Below are 19381 nucleotides of genomic sequence, written 5' to 3'. Positions count from 1 at the left end.
AAAATATTTTAATTTAATGACAGTATTTAATTTAATTTAATTACAATTTTAAAATATTTTAATTACAATTTAATTTAATTTAATTAAGACTTTTCTGCTTTCACCATTTATTAGAAAGCAATGGGTTTAAACATAATTTTTTTAAAAAATTTTAATAGTTTGTGATATAATAATGTAAACATCAGGTTTTAAGTTCAATTTATTTCTATACCAGGCTTCAGTGGCTATTAGAGCTAAACACATATGTTATAAATTTTTTCCAAGCTCATAAATGGATTTAAGCCTTTATAAATGGGTTCACACCTCATCAGAAATCTTCATTTAGAAGATATTCAAACGTTAGTAAATGTGCAGCTCTAAGAATTTTGATAGATGATGTAACAACTCTGGTTTTACAACAAAATTCTTAAAAAGATGGAAACATTTCCAAACTTCCATTCTCAAAATGCTTTCTTCAGAGCATCAATTTCTTTAAAAATCAGTTACTTTCTTGCTCATTCTTAAGTCATCATCTTGAGTTGGAAGAAATAAAATAAGCAAGTTTGTGGGTTTTTTCCAAATATATGCTAGAAGGAATATTAATGGCGACTCATTATCACAAAAATATCAGCAAATCTGGAACACTCGTCTTCTTGTCAAAGACAAATGAATAGCTCAACTTTAAGTCTGACAACTCTTTTAAGCATTTTCAGGTCAGATAATCATTGCATTTGGGGGACAATGAAGCTTTTTCTAGTAATTCTACTACAAAGTATTATATTCTACCATTTGATTTTCTGTATAAATGACATCATTTAATCATAAACTAAAATTGTTCAAAATACTCTGAAAGAAAGAATGCTCATGACTACAGGAAATCATCCAATGGTAGAAATTCTTCTGTCTTCTCAAGATGCCTCCTCCATACTTACAGTCAGAGGATGACCAGACATGTACCCCCTAAGTTTCCAGTATCAATGTATATATCAAATGTTGGTAAAGTTTTTCAAAATAAGTAACAAAAGCTGTGAATGGAAGTTCTAACATTTTCTTCCTGCATCTCAATGGATGACCCAGCTCAACCCTGGGATGTAAACAGTCTATTTCAGAGACCACAGCTCTAAGGAGTAGGTCAGAAGAGAGTGATGGGGTAATGAGGTCACATTTGTGTTTAGAAGGAGCAACTAGAAACCATGACAGTATGGGCTGGAAAGAGGTGAGGCTGAGGCAGGGATCCCAGACTCAGGCATGATGGTGGTCTGAACTAAGTCACAGAAGAGCTAGAAAGAAGGAAACAGTTGACATTTTGGTTGGAAATGGAATGTGGAATGAAGTATGAAATCAATAATCCATCACAGGTTAATGTTGGCTAGAAAAAGATGCTGGTGGCATTCCCTGAAACAGAGGTTACACAGCAGGTTTTGGAGGAAGGTTTCAAGAGCCCTTAAAAGTACAGATAAAAGTCTAAGGATGTTCAGAGACTCCTTCCAGTTATTAAAGAACCCAAGAACGCTTCATGGAAGAGGAGACATTGAAAGCGCAGAGCCAAGGATGCCCACTCTGGTCTTACACATGTGTCTCTCCATTTACCTATGTCAACAGGTATGTGCGGTCAAGAACAAAACACGATGTTGACATGAGGATTGGAATCCACTCAGGCTCGGTGCTGTGTGGTGTTCTGGGACTAAGGAAGTGGCAGTTTGATGTCTGGTCTTGGGATGTGGACATTGCAAACAAACTCGAATCTGGAGGAATCCCCGGGTAAGACAAAGCAAAGTCCTTTTCATGCTTAACGGTTGCCATTTGCTCATTTTGTGACAGTGGGTTTCCTGTGTACAGAAATTCAGGGTTAGATCTAGGAAGCAATTATTTGGAAGGAGACCAGACACTGAAACATCATACAACTATTAGCTTCCAAAATCTAATAAAATGCATCAGAGGCAACAAGGATATGGAATAACAATAACACTGAGGAGTTCAGGTCTGTGCCCTGCACAGCATTGGTTCTTAGACTTGGCTGCACATTGGAATCTCCAAAGGAACGTTTAAAAAATACTAGTGTCCAGGCCCTGTGCCAGTTTATTTAAAGCAGAATCTGTGCAGAAACTATTTTAGGTTCTTCAATGAATTCTAATGGGCAGCCAGGATTAAGGCCTACTGACTTTCCATGCATGACCTAGGACTCAGTGAGGAAATTCAGGCTCTTCCTTAGAAACTCAACTTTTCAAATTTGGCTGTCAAGATTGATTCACATAGGATCCCCAAAGGTGCCAGTGATCTGCAAAGGCCACTGCAACTAAGGTAAGTCTTGAAAAGTCATATCAAGATTTACACAGATTGGACCTAATAAGATCTCGAATATATGTGAGCCAGTGTGATTTTCTGCAGCCTCTCTTTCTTAAAGATGATGGATGGATGGATGGATGGATGGATGGATGCATGGATGAAGACAGATAGATGGATGATAGAAAGGCAAATAGATAGATGATAGATAGATAGATAGATAGATAGATAGATAGATAGATAGATAGTTAGAGACAGATAGTGCACTTCCACATATTCCTTTCCCTACCCCTAGACCTGCCCTTGGAGTCACAGATTTCTCTGGTATGTGCCATCATTTCTTGCAAATTATGTTTAGTATCAAGTAATATGTTAACATGGGGGAAAAAGACAACAAGTGGTGGAATCAGAGTAACTAGGATTCCCACTCTGCCCCATGCTAAACTCTGTCATCTTCAGCAAGTTGTGTAAAGCATGCACAGCACCTGGCATGTGATTTTAGTGTGAACTTGGCTTGCATCACTCTACCTGTATGATCTCAGGTCAGTGCTTAACTTCTGAGTCTAACTTTCTTCACTGCAGGAAGAGAGATAATAATACTTATGATTTGCTACCTTGTGAATTTATTTTCCTCTTCCATGAGAGTTTGTTCTCTCATCCGCTAAATGGGCATAATCCACCTCACAGGTCTCCTCTGAAGATTACCTCAGGCAATGTGTATGAAGCACTTTGTACACTGTGCAGGGACAGCCCCAGGTCAGTTACTATTCTTGTGGGGATCCTTCACTCTATGTGTTGTGTCATGGCTGTTTGTCAGACAGGTTTAGAATTGAGGAAGGCCTGATGTGTTACTGCTGGGTTTCTTAAATCTTTCCATTCTTTAGGATTTTCCCACAAGCAACTACCTGCTGAATTTAGACAAACAAGATAGCCAGTTCATCTGTGTTTCCAGGCCTGTATCTTAAAAGCATTACCAAATTCGGAATTGCCCATATACTCAATAGATTCCTTTTGCAAACCTTAGAATATGTTTTGGGGGTTTGTAAGATACTGCTTTGATATCTGAAAGCCAGTTTAGCTGCTGTTCTCAATAACATTAAGGAACAGAAGAGTAACCAAGTTTAAATCAGCACATCACCATGGAATACTATGAAGCCATAAAAAGGAATGACATCATGTCCTTTGCAGCAACATGGATGCAGCTGAAAGAAATTATCTTAAGCAAAATAATGCAGAAACAGAAAACCAAATACCACATGTTCTCACTTCTAAGTGGGAGCTAAACATTGAGTACATAGACGAGAATAGACACTGGGATGTACTAGAGGGAGAAGGGAGAGAGTGGGTCAAGGGACGAGAAACTACCTGTTGGGTACTGTGTTAACTATCTGTGTGAGGGTTCCATCTTACCCCAAACCTCAGCATCATGCAGTATGCTTTGTAACAAGCCTGCACATATACTGCCCAATTCTAAAATAAAAGTTGAAAGAGAAGAGAAATGAATAAAATAATTTGTAAAAATAAACAGAAAAGTGACTGAGTTTAAATCATCTTTCACACCCTTATTTTTAATATCATGAGTCATGAGTCTGAACCGTGGGTTTACTACTTACCAGTTATGAAGGCTGGAAGATTGTGGCAAATACTTCATGCCCTTCCCAGTTTCTTCACTGTGTTTGGACTGAAAACATTATCAGCCTTAAAAATACAGTTTTGAATGTGCTTGTGCTTAAAAAGCACTTAGTCTAGCCTTCAATACAGCATCCAGCTCTGCTTAGCCATGGGATGTTGTCAATGTGCAAAATGTAGGAACGTCAAAACAGGACTCCAAACTCACCATGGTTTGATATTGTTTTGGTTTATATTTTTCTGCTTTTTTATTGTCTTCTTCTTTAACACCTCTGAACCTTGGGTTTCTAGAACAACGGTTCTCAAATTTCAACACTAGAATCACCCTAGGGCTTATTAAACCATAGCTTGCTGGGCCCCACCCGCAGAGTTTCTGGTTCAGTATGTCTGGCACGGAACTCAAGATGATGCTTTCTACCAGTTCCTGGTAGAAACTGCTGGCCTTAGTACCACACCATGAAGATCACCGTTTTTGAGTTTGTGTTAAATGAGACAATGCATATAAAGTCCTTTTTCCTGTACTCAGTAAATATTAATGGTGGTTGTGGTGGTAGTAGTTACCATATAATACAGTTCCAGGGTGGTAGAGAGACACTGAAAGTAAAAGTACTTATCTCAATCCAGCACTGCCACTAATACCTAATATGATTTGGGGCCAAATATGTACTTGTTACTTCTGGGTCAGTTTCAGCATCTACAAAATGAGACAAAGAAATGTCTAATACCAGTTGTTTGAAGAACGGAAATGATATGAGATAATCCATGGGGCACACAGTAATACCTTTGGCTACTAGATAATGTTTATGCAAAGCAAGAGTTACACAATTGTTAGATCTTAATTTAGTATCATGACTACTTTTATTATATCCTGGCATTAAAATTTATCAGAAAATGCCAAGTTTACTTGAAACTCAATATATGAGAATATTGCCTGAAAACTGACACATTTCCTTAGAAAGAAATGCAAGCTACAGAATCTCATCTGCAAATGCCTTACCCCAAAGCTCAAGTTAGTAGCAAGGATGAAAAGAAACATATAAAACCCAGTTTCTACCAAAGCATTTAGGTATATATTGATTAGCACTTCAGCAGCAGAATCAGTGAAGGCAAGGATCTCTTTCACTAGTGAAAACATAATATTGAGTTAGTACATGGAAGTATTTGTCCCCCTGCATACTGACAGCAGAATAATAAAAATGTAGAATCCAGAGAAAACGTTAAATGGGGTTGATATTAAACTTAATTATCTTAAAAGAAAATCAACCATGGTGCTTTAGAAAACCCTCCTACCAGGTTCATTTTGCCTAGGAGAAAAGATAAGCTTCCAGTCTTAACTTTGAGATTCATCTGAGAAAGTAGGCGAGGACTTCCATTTCATGGAAGGTCAAACGATCTGTTATTCTCCCAGGTCAATATTACTGAGTTCATATGTATTAACAAAATGCATCTTGGGAATATTTTGTATTTATTCAGCACATTTCTCAAGAGAGTGAAAACATCTTTCACACATTTATTTTTAACATCTTGCACTTGAAATCAATCAAGATATTTATGTGGAAGATGTGGAGAACATGCTTAAATTATCAGAAATGACATGTTTGTACTTTCTGTTTTTTCACATGTTCTTTGCAATGAACTATTCTCTCTGTAAGGAAGGATTTAGCAGAATGGGTTAGAAGGATGAGAGGGAGTAACAGAGCTAATGCTAAAAGTAAACTGCATTTTATTTAATTAATGAATTTATTTATTTTTTCTAAGACAGGGTCTCACTTTGTCATCCAGGCTGGAGTGCAGTGGCATGATCTTGGCTCACTACAGCTTCAACTTTCTGGGGTCAAGCGATCCTCCCACCTCTGCCTCTCAAGTAGCTGGGAGTACAGGCATGCACCACCATGCCCAGCTAACTTCTGTATTTTTTTATAGAGATGGTGTTTGTCATGTTGCCCAGGCTGGTCTCAAACTCCTGAGCTCCAGCAATTCACCCGTCTCGGCTTCCTCAGCATGAGCCACTACAATGCATTTTTAAAAGCCACTCTAAATTTTTTTTTAAAAACTTCTCTGTTTACTTGGATGTATTGTTCTTAGCATTACAAAAGCCAATCAAAATATTAAGCATTCTTTCATTCAAATGAATACTAAAGTAAACTTAGGAAAATGACTTTTGAGCTGAATTGGACAGTAGGAAATCGTTAGTAAGCATTAAATAGCACATTGAATCTGGAGAATTGCCAATTACTTGAATAGCTGGAGAGAGCGTAGGAGAGCTATATTAGAGGAGTGTCAGAAAATGAGCTTTGAAGTGACAGAGCCAGAGAATGAAAGCTTGGAGTCCTTATTCAGAAGGCCTGACAATAGTCTTCTGTAAGCCTCGAAGAGGCATGGAATACACAACAGTAATATGATGACAATGGCATTTCTTAGAATACTCTTAATAACTTACATATTTGCTTTTATAGCGTATATATTGTACCATGCACTGTTTTGACTACCTTACACAAATCAAATCATGGAATAATCACAATGATCATCAGAGATAGGTGCTATTACGTTTCCCATATTATGGGTAAGAAAATGGACCGATAGAAAGGCTAAGTAATTTGCCCAAGATCTCTGAGCTGGCAAGTGGCAGAACTGGGTTTGAATCCAGGAGATCTAGCAACAAAGTCCATGTTTGTAACCACCTTGCCTTGCTGGTCTACCCAGACCACATTATAACCCAGTAAGTAGTCTGATTGAGTTAGACAGTTATGAGGACAGAAAAACTCTTCCCCAGAAGAATTTACCATGTGAAATTTCCATGAATCAAGTTTGATCCTCAAGGCCCTGATGTCATATGTTATTTTGCTAAAAAAGAAGCCTGAGTCATGAGCTACGGTGGCTGACAATTGTGCAGCCATGAGTCACTTCACTTGTGAGTGAGCCCAGTCAGCTGCCAGCCTGCACATGTCCACAGCTTTGTTCTTTGCTCCTTATAGTATACATGTTATAGGGGAAATTGCACCCAAAGTGGTTTTCCCAAGGGACCCTCAGTGCAGCCCTGTGGACTTATCAGAATCACCCTTGAGAAGAATATAGACAAGTTGGAGAAACAAGATACAAATACACGAAGACTGAAATGCTAGGACAGGTTCCAAGATGATGAAAGAACTGTTTTTGCTTGGTGATTTGGATAATAATTGCCACTGGGGTTCAGAAACATTTGCAGCACTTGTTTTTCTGATATAATCAACACACTGAAAAAAAAAAAAAATCACTGTTTTGTAAAGTTTGCTGGGATCAGGCTGACAATCATAAGAAAAGCCAAAAGATGTGCTTAGGTGTCACTCAGAAGGGCTGTATTTTATCAGAGGCAGCAGTGTCTCTTGGGGCGAAGTCCGTGATACTGTGCCCATGAATTTATGCTTTTATTTTATTTTATTCTTTCTACTTTTTAGGAAGACAAGTATTGTCCTTGAGGACATGTCCTAATAATACCCATGTGTAACCCTGGTGTTGGCTTTGTACAGGACAAAAAATATATAGCCTTTGCAGGCAACATCAGGAGTGTGTAATGACCTGTGCCTTCTACACACAGGAGGATTCACATTTCCAAAGCCACGCTAGACTGCCTCAACGGTGACTATAACGTGGAAGAGGGTCATGGTAAAGAGAGGAATGAATTCCTGAGGAAGCATAATATCGAGACTTATTTAATTAAGCAGCCTGAGGACAGCCTGCTGTCCTTGCCTGAAGATATCGTCAAGGAGTCAGTGAGCTCCTCAGACCAGAGAAACAGTGGGGCCACGTTCACTGAAGGATCCTGGAGCCCTGAGCTACCCTTTGATAATATCGTGGGGAAACAGAATGTAAGTCCTCTCTTCCTCCTTCTGTTTGGCCATGAATGCATGCTCTTGTGCATCTCCAATCCAGATGCCTCAGAGAAAACTGATTCATCTTTAACCTTTTCTCCAATGAGCACCATAATTGCAAATGATCAAACTATCTCTGTGTCTCCTCAGGACAGAATTAACCTCGTATGCAATTTCAGGAAATGCCAGAAATTCCCGAGGGTCCCTAAAACCTTCTCCCTCTCTCTTTTTTTTTTTTTTTTTTTTTTGTAACCTAGCTAAAATAAATATTATGTGAAGCTGAATTGTAATTTTACCAAAACCACTCATGTTGGGAAAATAAACCCTCTGTTATTAAACTAAAGGGGAGGGTCAAGTACATGAGAATGTCCCTTTTTCGGTAGCTGACTGTCATCAGTTCTGCATCGCCCTCTGAGATTCAAAATCAGGAGGGCACTGCTGATTTGGAAATAGGAAAGTAGCACCAAGTGATGGTCGGAGTCAGGGAGTTCAGTAGGAGCATGCAATTTCAAAGCTGCCCACATGATTCTATTTTTATATAACCTGGATTTGCATCTTCTATGAAGGACAGAGCTACAAAGTCAGTACATAAGGAGTAGATCACCAATAACCAAAATTATTTTTAAATAATTTATTCAAATATTGAAATCACATTAAAACCAATGAGATGCTCAGACTCTAAGAGGCACTTAGAGAACTGAGGCTGAGCCAGGTCAAGAACCAAGGTGGACACAGAGATTCTGTTCTCCCAGAATGCTTGCTCAGAGCTGTGGCAAAATTACCTGCTCTAATATGGATTTTCCCTTTTACCTCTTAGACACAGCACATTTAGTTGAATTCATATAAGTTCAATGGTGTGACTATACTATACATTTTTAGAGAAAGAAATCAAGATAGCCAATATATAACACTTATCTAACAGCTATCTGACAGTTTCTGACAAGATCCTCAACCAAGCAGAAGCTGACAGTACCATGAAGTACCCAGCCAATAGTGTCTGGAGTTTTATGAAGACATATAAGGGTTAATTTTTAAATTCCATAGACCTGAACATTTCTCATTAACTTGTAGGTAAGAAAAATCTGTCTGCCTAAAAATTTTTTAAATGGAAAAGGTTAAAATGCTGACACTCTCCCCTCTTTCTTCTGCATTTGAAAGTTTGATGGGGCACTCTGAGACTAGGCTATCTTTAATTTCTTTCTGGATCTGTGAAGGAGGAACTATGAGAAAATGTGGGCCAGATTCCACTGGGAAAAGCTGCAGGTTGAATCTAGGCTGCATGCCTTGCAAGAGTTGACCCTTAGGTCTTTGACAGCTTTTTTATGAGTGTTTAATTTCACCCCAAAATTATTATGCCCACACAAGTCATAACTGATTGCAATGCCTAGTTTCTTGCCATCTCTGAGTTGGTATGCATGGTACAGTTTGCTGTTTAATAAAATAATGGTGTTATATACTTCCTGGAGTGGGTGCATGACCAGCTGACAGTGCCTTCTCTGCTGCTTTTGCCTGTTGTTAGCTTGGGTCTGAATGCTGATTATTTAAAGAGAAAGAAATGCATGCCTCATCCTGAATACCTCAGCATAAAGTTGTCTCTCTCAGTTTTAGTTTTTGTTTTGCCTTTTTTTATATTTTTGAGAAATCTCTCTCCAGTTAAACTGATTGTAGGAATTAAGATAATTCGTTAATGTTCTAATCTGAATTGTACATGAACTTGCTACTAATAACTGAGAGCCAAGAAGAGGGAGGTGGAGGTTCTTGGTTTTATTCTATAGTTGATTGATGTGGTTAAATTGTGTAGGAGTACTTGAACTATTTATTTGCTGATTTCCTAAAGATATTTCCTGATGCCACCAAATACCTATTATACAAGATGTCATTATTAGCTAGAGATTGTTATTCTTGTTTAATCATACCATGTATTTTTTACGATACCCAAGTTTTGCCTGGATGTAACCCATCTGTGCCGTCTTCAGCACGAATAATCTGAATTCATTTTGATGCCTTCAGACTGAAGAGCCAGTGAATATGTGCTGATATTCATGAATAACCACGTGCCACCAATAATATTTTGGAAATTACTGAGCCTATTAAAACAGTCACAAGTATTCAGTGTTTGTACTTATGCCTAACTCTAGAAGTCAGTGAGCCATATGTGCAATTCAGAGACATAATTTGTCCCTGGAAGAGATCAAGACTGGTCTGGCTGAGCCTATGCTGTGCCAAAACACCCAGTCAATTCCACGGAAGCCCCGACCATCTGAGTGTTTGCATAACACAGATAAAGCATACTAATGCTTCACTGGGGGTATTCCAGCTAAATTGGCCAGATGTTTTGGCTTCTATTCATTCATAATGTGTGCTTAGAAATATGCTTAATGGCATCAAATTGCTGTGTCATATTCTGTGCTATGTAGACAGCAGATGTTCAGATAGTTACATCCTCATGTATTCATTCATTCAATAAGGATTAATTGAGCATCTATTACAAGCCAACTACTGCTAGTTAAAAAAAAAAAAAAAAAGAGGAGGGCTGGGGAAAAAATCACTATAGAGACAAAGTCAGCCAGTAGTTGATATTCTTAATGAAGATAGAAATTATATCCGTTTCACTTACCACAATTTAGCCCACAATTAGAACAATACCTGGTAAATCACAGGGCTTGATTAAAGTTTGTTGAATGAGTGAATTAAATGATAGATACAGGTAGTGAGGGAGAGGAACCAGTCAAGTTTGAATTCTAGATTTTTTGCTTGGGTGACTGCGTGAATGATAGAACTTCCAACTAAAATAAGCAATACTGGAATAGGAGATTGTGTGAGGAAGACTAGGAATTCTCTTTGGGACACGTTGAGCTTGAGGTGTCTGGGAAAAATCCAGGGAGAGTGATCACGCATTTCTGAAACTCAGGCATAAAAGAACTGTGCAAAAGATGTGAAATTGGTATTCATAGTCACGAGAATTTTGGTGTTAGTAGAAGACATGGCAGTGAAAGAGATCGCTGTTAAGAATCAGTAAAATTAAGGAACAAGAAGACACAAGCAGACCTTGAGGAACACAAGTTGGAAGGTGAAAGAGAGTCAGTATTCCTTGGCAGAGACAGAGAAGAAACAGTCAAAGTGGTCAGAAGAGAACTAGGGAATGTGGTGTCATGGAAGCCTAGAGAGTATGGCATTTTGAGAAGGAAAGGGCCATCAGCAAAGTCCAGTGGAGACAACAGGCCCAGAAAAATGAAGACTGAAAGCTGCCTATTGGAAATGGATTGAAGGACATCATTGGCAAGAGGCAGATCTGGTGAGATGGTAGAATCAGAAGCCAGGTCATCATAATTGGTAAGCGGTGGCTCTGGGTTTCCAAGAACTCCAGTTCCACCCCTGTTCCCTTCCCTCTACCCATTCCAGTAGTTTGCAGATAGCTTGGGGAAGCAATGAAAATCACCAATCATTATCTCTGGCCCCTTATGTGAGTCTTCCAGTTTCTGTCTGCCTGACCATACTCCCTTGGTTTTGATGCTGTGTCTTCTCTGCCCCTGTATCTGTACACGTTTGGGTTAAAATTGTTGGTTTGACCACGTTCTGGTATCCAAGTTTTGCTCTTGGACATCCTGAGCACCCATGCCCTTTTACATCCCTGCCCCCTGACAGGTGCAGATGCTCTGCCTCTGAATTTGATGCCTTGGTTTCCTGAACTCTAACTCAGATCCCAGTGAGACTCCCTATGCCTTCAGTTTCCAGGTGAAATGAAAGTAAGAAAACTAGAAGGCAAGAAGTTTATGATCACAGGTGGACTATTGGAACTTAAGATTTTAAAAGTAGGAGATGGTTGAAGTAGATCAAGAGTGAAAAATTTCACATCTGGGCGAGAATATCCAGGAAGTTCAAGGCTAGATTATTAAATGAGTTATCAACATGGACATTAAATCTCTCAGTGTAAAGACAACACTGGAAATGAAAGGAAGACAAGAACAGGATCCTTATCATAAAGGTTATATTTTCCTTTATGTTTATGTTTATATTGCTCGGAGTAAAATCTATATCTGGGCTTGAGCTATTGTTCCTTCTGTTATTTAACAGATACTCAAGTGTACTACATACTGAGGATCCAGTAATGAATCCCTGTCCTCCAGGAGCTTATATTTCTCTTTTCTTTTCTTTTCTTCTTTTTTTTCTTCTTTTTTTTTGAGATGGAATTTCACTCTGTCGCCCAGGCTGGAGTGCAATGGTGCAGTCTCAGCTCACTGCAACCTCCGCCTCCCGGGTTCAAGCGATTCTCCCGACTCAGCCTCTTAAGTAGCTGAGATTACAGGCGCATGCCAGCACTCCTGGCTAATTTTGGTATTTTTAGTAGAGATGGGAATTCACCATGTTGGCCAGGCTGGTCACGAACTCCTGACCTCAAATGATCCATTCGCCTTGGACTCCCAAAGTTCTGGGATTACAGGCTTGAGCCACTGCACTGGGCTCGGGAGTTTACATTTCAAAGGAGTGAGGAATGCAGACAATTAATCAAAACATATAAGTGTAATGAAGGAAATAGAGAGATATGACCAGGGAATATATAGAATATAGAAGGCATTGTTAAATCTCTCTAAAGATTTAATATAAGTGCTAAAAGGATTCTCATGCAAATAAGCAGGAAAAAAGCATTCTAAACAGAGGAAAAGCAGTACAGACACCCTGAGGTAGAAAAGAGTTTAGTGTGTTAGAACAGCAAAAAGGCCCAAGTATCTAGAGCATAATGAGCAGGGAAAAGGGGTAACAGATGGAGCTGAAGGGGCTGGGACCTCCATCCTGCAAGCCTTGTTGATGGATTTTATTCCAGGAGAAGTGAAAGAAGGGTTTTAAGTGGGGCAGTGATATGATCTCAATTAGATTTTTAAGGGATCACTTTGGCTGCCTGTGAAGAATGGACTGTCAGGGCAAGAGTAGACTTAGAAGAAAAAAAGAAAAATCCATCTTAGACTTCAGATTTTCAAGAAAATACCAAAGGTTCTTATGTAGTTATAAAATGTGTTATGTGAAGGATATTAATCATTTTAACTGGATTTTTATGACAAGTGATATGCCAAGAGAACTGAGGCTACTCTTTTAGAAGCGAGGCCCCTTTTCAGAGCCTAGAATTTGTTTCCATATGTTGTGGAATCATCTTCATCCCATCCATCCCTTTCACATTTATTACGGCCCGAGAATCCAGCCACGTTTCTGTTACTACGCTAGGTCTTTTTCTGTCGCCCGGGCTGGAGTGCTGTGGCCGGATCTCAGCTCACTGCAAGCTCCACCTCCCGGGTTTACTGCCTCAGCCTCCCGAGTTGCTGGGACTACAGGCGCCCGCCACCTCGCTAATTTTTTGTATTTTTTTTAGTAGAGACGGGGTTTCACCGTGTTAGCCAGGATGGTCTCAATCTCCTGACCTCGTGATACACCCGTCTTGGCCTCCCAAAGTGCTGGGATTACAGGCTTGAGCCACCGTGCCCAGCCCGCTAGGTCTTTTAAAAGAGTCACATGGAGAAAAGTACACAACTGGTACCTCCATTGTATATTTTAGTCATTTCTACACAATAGACTGATTTGAGGCATTTTTGTTATCTTGAAATTAATGTGTTTCCAGTGAGGATTATAAACACAGGTGGAATTTCTATCTCCATGTAACAAATGGAAAGCAAACACACTTCATTGCCTGGAATATAGATAAACATCCACAAGGTCACCAACACTGACAGGAGTAGAGAGCTTTGGGACAGGTAGCATGTCGGGAGTGGTGTGCACATGTTTTTCCACTTAATTCTCACACCAGCCTTACAGGGTAAGTGTGATGTGCCTACTTCACAAATGGGAAAACTGGGATTCAGAGAGAATTGATTAATTCCCTGAAGGACACATTGCAGGTAAATAACAGAGATGAAATTAGAGCCCCATATATCTGACTCCAAAAGCCCCATGCTTTCCATCAGTTCACACTGCTTCCCTCTTTGTGGCCTGAAGATATATGCTGGGTGTCACCTTCTACCTTGTTTTCAGGTCACCTGTCAGTCTCAGAAGGTGAGTGGGTATTTGTGCGTGTTGTGCGTGTAGTGTGTGTGAATATGTGTGTGGTGTGTGTTATGTGTTTATGTACATGGTGTGTATATGTGTAGTGTGCATGTATATGTGTGTGGTATGTATGTGGTGTACATGTGTGGTGTTTACGTGTATGTTTTATGTACATTGATGTGTATGTGTATGTGGTGTGATATATGTATATATTTGTGGTATGGGGTATGTGTGTGATATGTTATGTATGTGTGGTATGTATGCACATATTGTATATGTATGTATGTGTGTGATGTCTGTATGTGTGTATGATGTGGGGTATGTGGATGTGAGTTGTGTGTATATGTGTGTGTGATGTGTATAGGTGTGGAGTGTGTATATACATGTGTAAAGCTCTCTACTCCTATCAGTGTTGGTGACTTTGTGGATGTTTATCTATATTCCAGGCAATGAAAAGTATTTGCTTTCCACGTGTGGCTGTGTGTGTTGTGTGCAAGTATATGTCTATGTGTGGTAGGCATGTAGTGTGTGGCGTATGTATGTGTGTGTATGTACACGTGGTGTGTGTGTATATGTATATGTATGTGATATACGTGCATGGTGTGTATGTGTGTGATGTGTGTATATGTGTATTTGTGTGATGTGGTGTGTGTGTGGTGTGTATGTATGTGTGGAGTGGTGTGTGTGTAGTGTGTATATATGTGTGTGGTGTGTATGTATGTATCATGTGGTGTGTGTAGTGTGTATATATGCATGTGTGGTGTATGTATATGTGTATATATGTGTGGTGTGGTGCATGTGTGGTATGTGTATGTGTGTGGTGTGTATGTATAAGTGTATGTATGTGTGGGGTGGTGTGTGTGTAGTGTGTATATATGTGTGTGGTGTGTATGTATATGTGTATGTATGTGTGGGGTGGTGTGTATGTATATGTGTATGTATGTGTGGTGTGGTGTGTGTATAGTGTGTATATATGTGTGTGTGGTATGTGTCATGTGGTGTGTGTAGTGTGTATATATGCATGTGTGGTGTATGTATATGTGTATATATGTGTGGTGTGGTGCATGTGTGGTATGTGTATGTGTGTGGTGTGTATGTATAAGTGTATGTATGTGTGGGGTGGTGTGTGTGTAGTGTGTATATATGTGTGTGGTGTGTATGTATATGTGTATGTATGTGTGGGGTGGTGTGTATGTATATGTGTATGTATGTGTGGTGTGGTGTGTGTATAGTGTGTATATATGTGTGTGTGGTATGTGTCATGTGGTGTGTGTAGTGTGTATATATGCATGTGTGGTGTATGTATATGTGTATATATGTGTGGTGTGGTGCATGTGTGGTATGTGTATGTGTGTGGTGTGTATGTATAAGTGTATGTATGTGTGGGGTGGTGTGTGTGTAGTGTGTATATATGTGTGTGGTGTGTATGTATATGTGTATGTATGTGTGGGGTGGTGTGTGTGTAGTATGTATATGTGTGTGTGTGGTGTGTATGTATATGTGTATGTATGTGTGGGGTGGTGTGTATGTAGTTGTGTATGTATGTGTGGTGTGGTGTGTGTATAGTGTGTATATATGTGTGTGTGGTATGTGTCATGTGGTGTGTGTAGTGTGTATATATGCATGTGTGGTGTATGTATATGTGTATATATGTGTGGTGTGGTGCATGTGTGGTATGTGTATGTGTGTGGTGTGTATGTATAAGTGTATGTATGTGTGGGGTGGTGTGTGTGTAGTGTGTATATATGTGTGTGGTGTGTATGTATATGTGTATGTATGTGTGGGGTGGTGTGTGTGTAGTATGTATATGTGTGTGTGGTGTGTATGTATATGTGTATGTATGTGTGGGGTGGTGTGTATGTATATGTGTATGTATGTGTGGTGTGGTGTGTGTATAGTGTGTATATATGTGTGTGTGGTATGTGTCATGTGGTGTGTGTAGTGTGTATATATGCATGTGTGGTGTATGTATATGTGTATATATGTGTGGTGTGGTGCATGTGTGGTATGTGTATGTGTGTGGTGTGTATGTATAAGTGTATGTATGTGTGGGGTGGTGTGTGTGTAGTGTGTATATATGTGTGTGGTGTGTATGTATATGTGTATGTATGTGTGGGGTGGTGTGTGTGTGGTATGTATATGTGTGTGTGTGGTGTGTATGTATATGTGTATGTATGTGTGGGGTGGTATGTATATGTGTATGTATGTGTGGGGTGGTGTGTGTGTAGTGTGTATATATGTGTGTGGTATGTATATGTGTATGTATGTGTGTGTGTGGTGTGTAGTGTGTGTATATGTGTGTGTGTGGTGTGTGTGTATGTGTATGTGTGTGAGGTGTGTATGTTTGTGTGGGGTGTGTATGTGTATGTACATGTATTCACCCTCTCATATATATGGGTCTCATATATTTGAGTTACTCACCAGAGCTATTTAGAAGTTTTATATGAAAGCATCAGGAAATGACCAGATTCTGCTCCAGCTAAATTTTGGAAATCCTATCCAACCAAGAAGGATCTAATTGCCTGAGTGTCCTGGCATGATGATTGTTTGCCTGGAAAAAGGCAACACTAGGCAGTCTCTCACATGTGCCTAGTAGTAAAGCAAACAAACAACCATTTGACTTAGTCCCACTTGAGTTGGCAGGTGTTGAGACCAGAAGAAAAGGAAATGTGAAGAGAGTGGGGGCTGGCTGGGCTGGCGAGCGTGGTCAAAGAATATACTTAGGTTACTATATCTTCACCAATTCCAGCTGGGACTTTTCTTAGATCCTGTTCCCTGTATTTATTAGAAGGAAAGGAAGAATTCTCATCTGATCACCGTCCTGATTAAGACCTCCTTGTGGATCCAGTGCTGAGCCTCAGGCTCCTCAGAGTGAACTGGTTAATTCTGTAGGCTGTGAGTCTTGTGATCTTTGAGTAAATCTCTGCAGGATTCAAAATTTGCACATATGATAGTGGAAGGGCCTGAATAGAAACTGAGCAGAACTGAGTTGGAGCCAGATTTGTCCAGTTGCTATTAAGAGAGCTTGGACAACCACTTCTCCCCTCCAAGGCTCGGTGTCCTCATTTAAACAATAGCAAAACTGGACTGGATGATCCATCAATTCCTTTCAGCTCTGACATTGCCCTATTCAATTTCCTTACCTCAGACACAGGCTGCGAGACTGTGGCCATACTGGTGAGTCACATACACTTCGGAATTCTACCATCCATAAATAACTTACCAGGAAGCCATGGGGACATCCACTGTTTACAGTTATCTTACTGTAGGATAACAGTTATGCTTATCCTGGTGAACTGTCTTAAAACATGAATACCAAATTCAGCAACAGGAGTTAAAGAAAAAAAAATTAAAAAGTATTTGAGGTAAAATCTTACCTAACTAGGGAATGAAATTTACCCTTTTCTCTAAGCATTTCGGATAACTGAGTTATGATTTTATGTAGATAAACACCCAAACATCATTACAGACATCATCACACTTTGCCTGCTTTCAAGGTCCTGTTTTCACTATGGTCTTTATGTTCTCTTATTGAGTGATACTGTTCCCTGGGATTTGATTTCTTTCCTTCTTGTTTCTCCCCTTAAATGGTGGGTTCAAACTAAGTGGCAGGCCCCTTTTTGGTGAATATGAAGACATGCAAAAAAATGCACTCTTTAAATTCAAACTCATTTTACTTTTATCATTCAGCTTGAGAAAGGCAATCCTATCAAGATGCTTATTTGTTCATTCATTCATTCAGACATGCGTTTATCAACAGCTTGCTGAGAAACCCCAGTAAAGTTCTAGGCTCTGGGGATAGAGAAATGAAGGTGGGGCAAGCACTCCAGAGCTTAGTTTGGTGGTGCTACTAAGAGGTCAGCAGGCTCACTGTGAACATTGTTACAATTATTGCAGAACAGAGTAGTAGATGAGGGAATACTGATCTGAGTTAATCAGGAAATACCTTAAGCTGAGATCTACAGGCAAGTGGGAATTAAGCCAAGAATGAGGGAACAAGGCCTTAGAACGAGGCCGGGTGCGGTGGCTCAAGCCTGTAATCCCAGCACTTTGGGAGGCCAAGACGGGTGGATCACGAGGTCAGGAGATCAAGACCATCCTGGCTAACACGGTGAAACTCCGTCTCTACTAAAAAATACAAAAAACGGCCGGGCGCGGTGGCTCAAGCCTGTAATCCCAGCACTTTGGGAGGCCGAGACGGGCGGATCACGAGGTCAGGAGAACGAGGCCATCCGGGTTACCCCTGTCTCTTATCTAAAAATTATATATATAAAGAAACTAGCCGGGCGAGGTGGTCGGGTGCTCTGTAAGTCCCAGCTACTCATGGAGGCTGAGGCAGGAGAATGGGTGAACCCAGGCAGGCGGAGCTTGCAAGTGAGCTGAGACCCTGGCCATCTGCACTGCAGCCTGGCGACAGAGCGAGACTCTGTCCTCTCAAAAAAAAAACAAAGAAAGAAAATAAAAAAAATAATACAAATTATAACCTATTCCTGTGCTGATGGTGGCTGGGTGCCTTGTAGTCCCCGCTATTTTCATTGGAGGCTGAGTGCAGGAGAATTGGCGTGTATATCTCTGTTTAGGTCGGATGCCTTGCAGCGAGCTGAGATCCGGCCCACTGTACGCGACAGACTCCGTCCTCAGAAAAAATTCAAACTATAACATAATAAAATAAAAAATAAAAAAAAAATAAAATAAACTCTTTAGATATGTAGAGAAAAGCAAGTCCTATCATGCTCAGCCTGTGGGTTTTTCTTTGGTATTATTGACCATAATGTACTAGTACTTTTTCTTTCCATTTTGTTATTATATATTATTATATTTTATCAGTGTGAATTTTCCTGAACTCTGAAATTTTCACTGATTATTTACCTCCTCCCTAAAAACACCTGAAAATAACTGAATCGTATGAATAACATTTAGAAAAGGTATGTTTTCAGAGGTAACTACTTCTGTGATAAGTTACAGGATATCTAATTGTTCATATTCAATACAAATATGCAGAGAATCACGGGCATATTTTTCCCTACAGGTAATTTTTTTAACATCAGATTATGTTTTAATGTTTATTAGATAAGACATTTGCAGACTTAGGGTCAAGAACAAGGAAAGCGTTGGAAATTTTCCTGAAGTCAAGCAGCATTCTTCCGGTAACATGGCTTTTTCTGACAATAAAACTCCCCAGGCTGTCCTTAGCCCTGACTCTGAGGATAGCTGCTGAGTTCAGCCAGGGAGAATCATTAGTGGGATCTGGTTTTTCATTCTGTTTCAAAAGACAAGTGCATTTGAAGCCTTCCAGAGAACATTGAATGGATTAAGTAGGCAATTTGATCCATTTGCTTTGACTCATTATCCTTCCTTTCTCTGAAGTTCCTGGGGTAGACTAAGGTAGAAGAGATAAAGGTAGAGATAGGATTGAGGCTTATGTAGAAGCACAGACCTGAAAAATATACATGTAGGTTGTCAAGCATACATCATGCAGCCACGGTTACTCCCATGGCTGATAACCTGCTAAAAGTTTTCTAAACAAGCGAATTGGACTCTTATTTTATGAGATATTGAGATGTTGCATGGGGAGTCATAAAACTGTCGGCTGACAAACAAGAACTAATAAA

General features: G+C 39.7%; 1 protein-coding gene across 1 annotated transcript in view; it reads left to right on the top strand.

Annotated features, from left to right (window-relative positions):
• The window catches only part of ADCY8 (adenylate cyclase 8), a gene marked incomplete at its 5' end in the record, with an annotated part of 186091 nt that overhangs the window by 81735 nt on the left and 84975 nt on the right, over positions 1 to 19381 (top strand). The window contains 2 exons of the mRNA XM_017850127.1: positions 1582 to 1740; positions 7466 to 7736. Of these exons, the coding sequence (XP_017705616.1) occupies positions 1582 to 1740; positions 7466 to 7736 (430 nt within the window). The remainder of the gene's footprint in view (positions 1 to 1581; positions 1741 to 7465; positions 7737 to 19381) is intronic.

The sequence above is a fragment of the Rhinopithecus bieti genome, unplaced genomic scaffold (genome assembly GCF_001698545.2).
Source record: "Rhinopithecus bieti isolate Rb0 unplaced genomic scaffold, ASM169854v2 scaffold_34238, whole genome shotgun sequence".
Taxonomy (NCBI): domain Eukaryota; kingdom Metazoa; phylum Chordata; class Mammalia; order Primates; family Cercopithecidae; genus Rhinopithecus; species Rhinopithecus bieti.
Note: the sequence above shows the minus strand (reverse complement) of the source record. Positions and strands in the feature narration are given on the sequence as shown.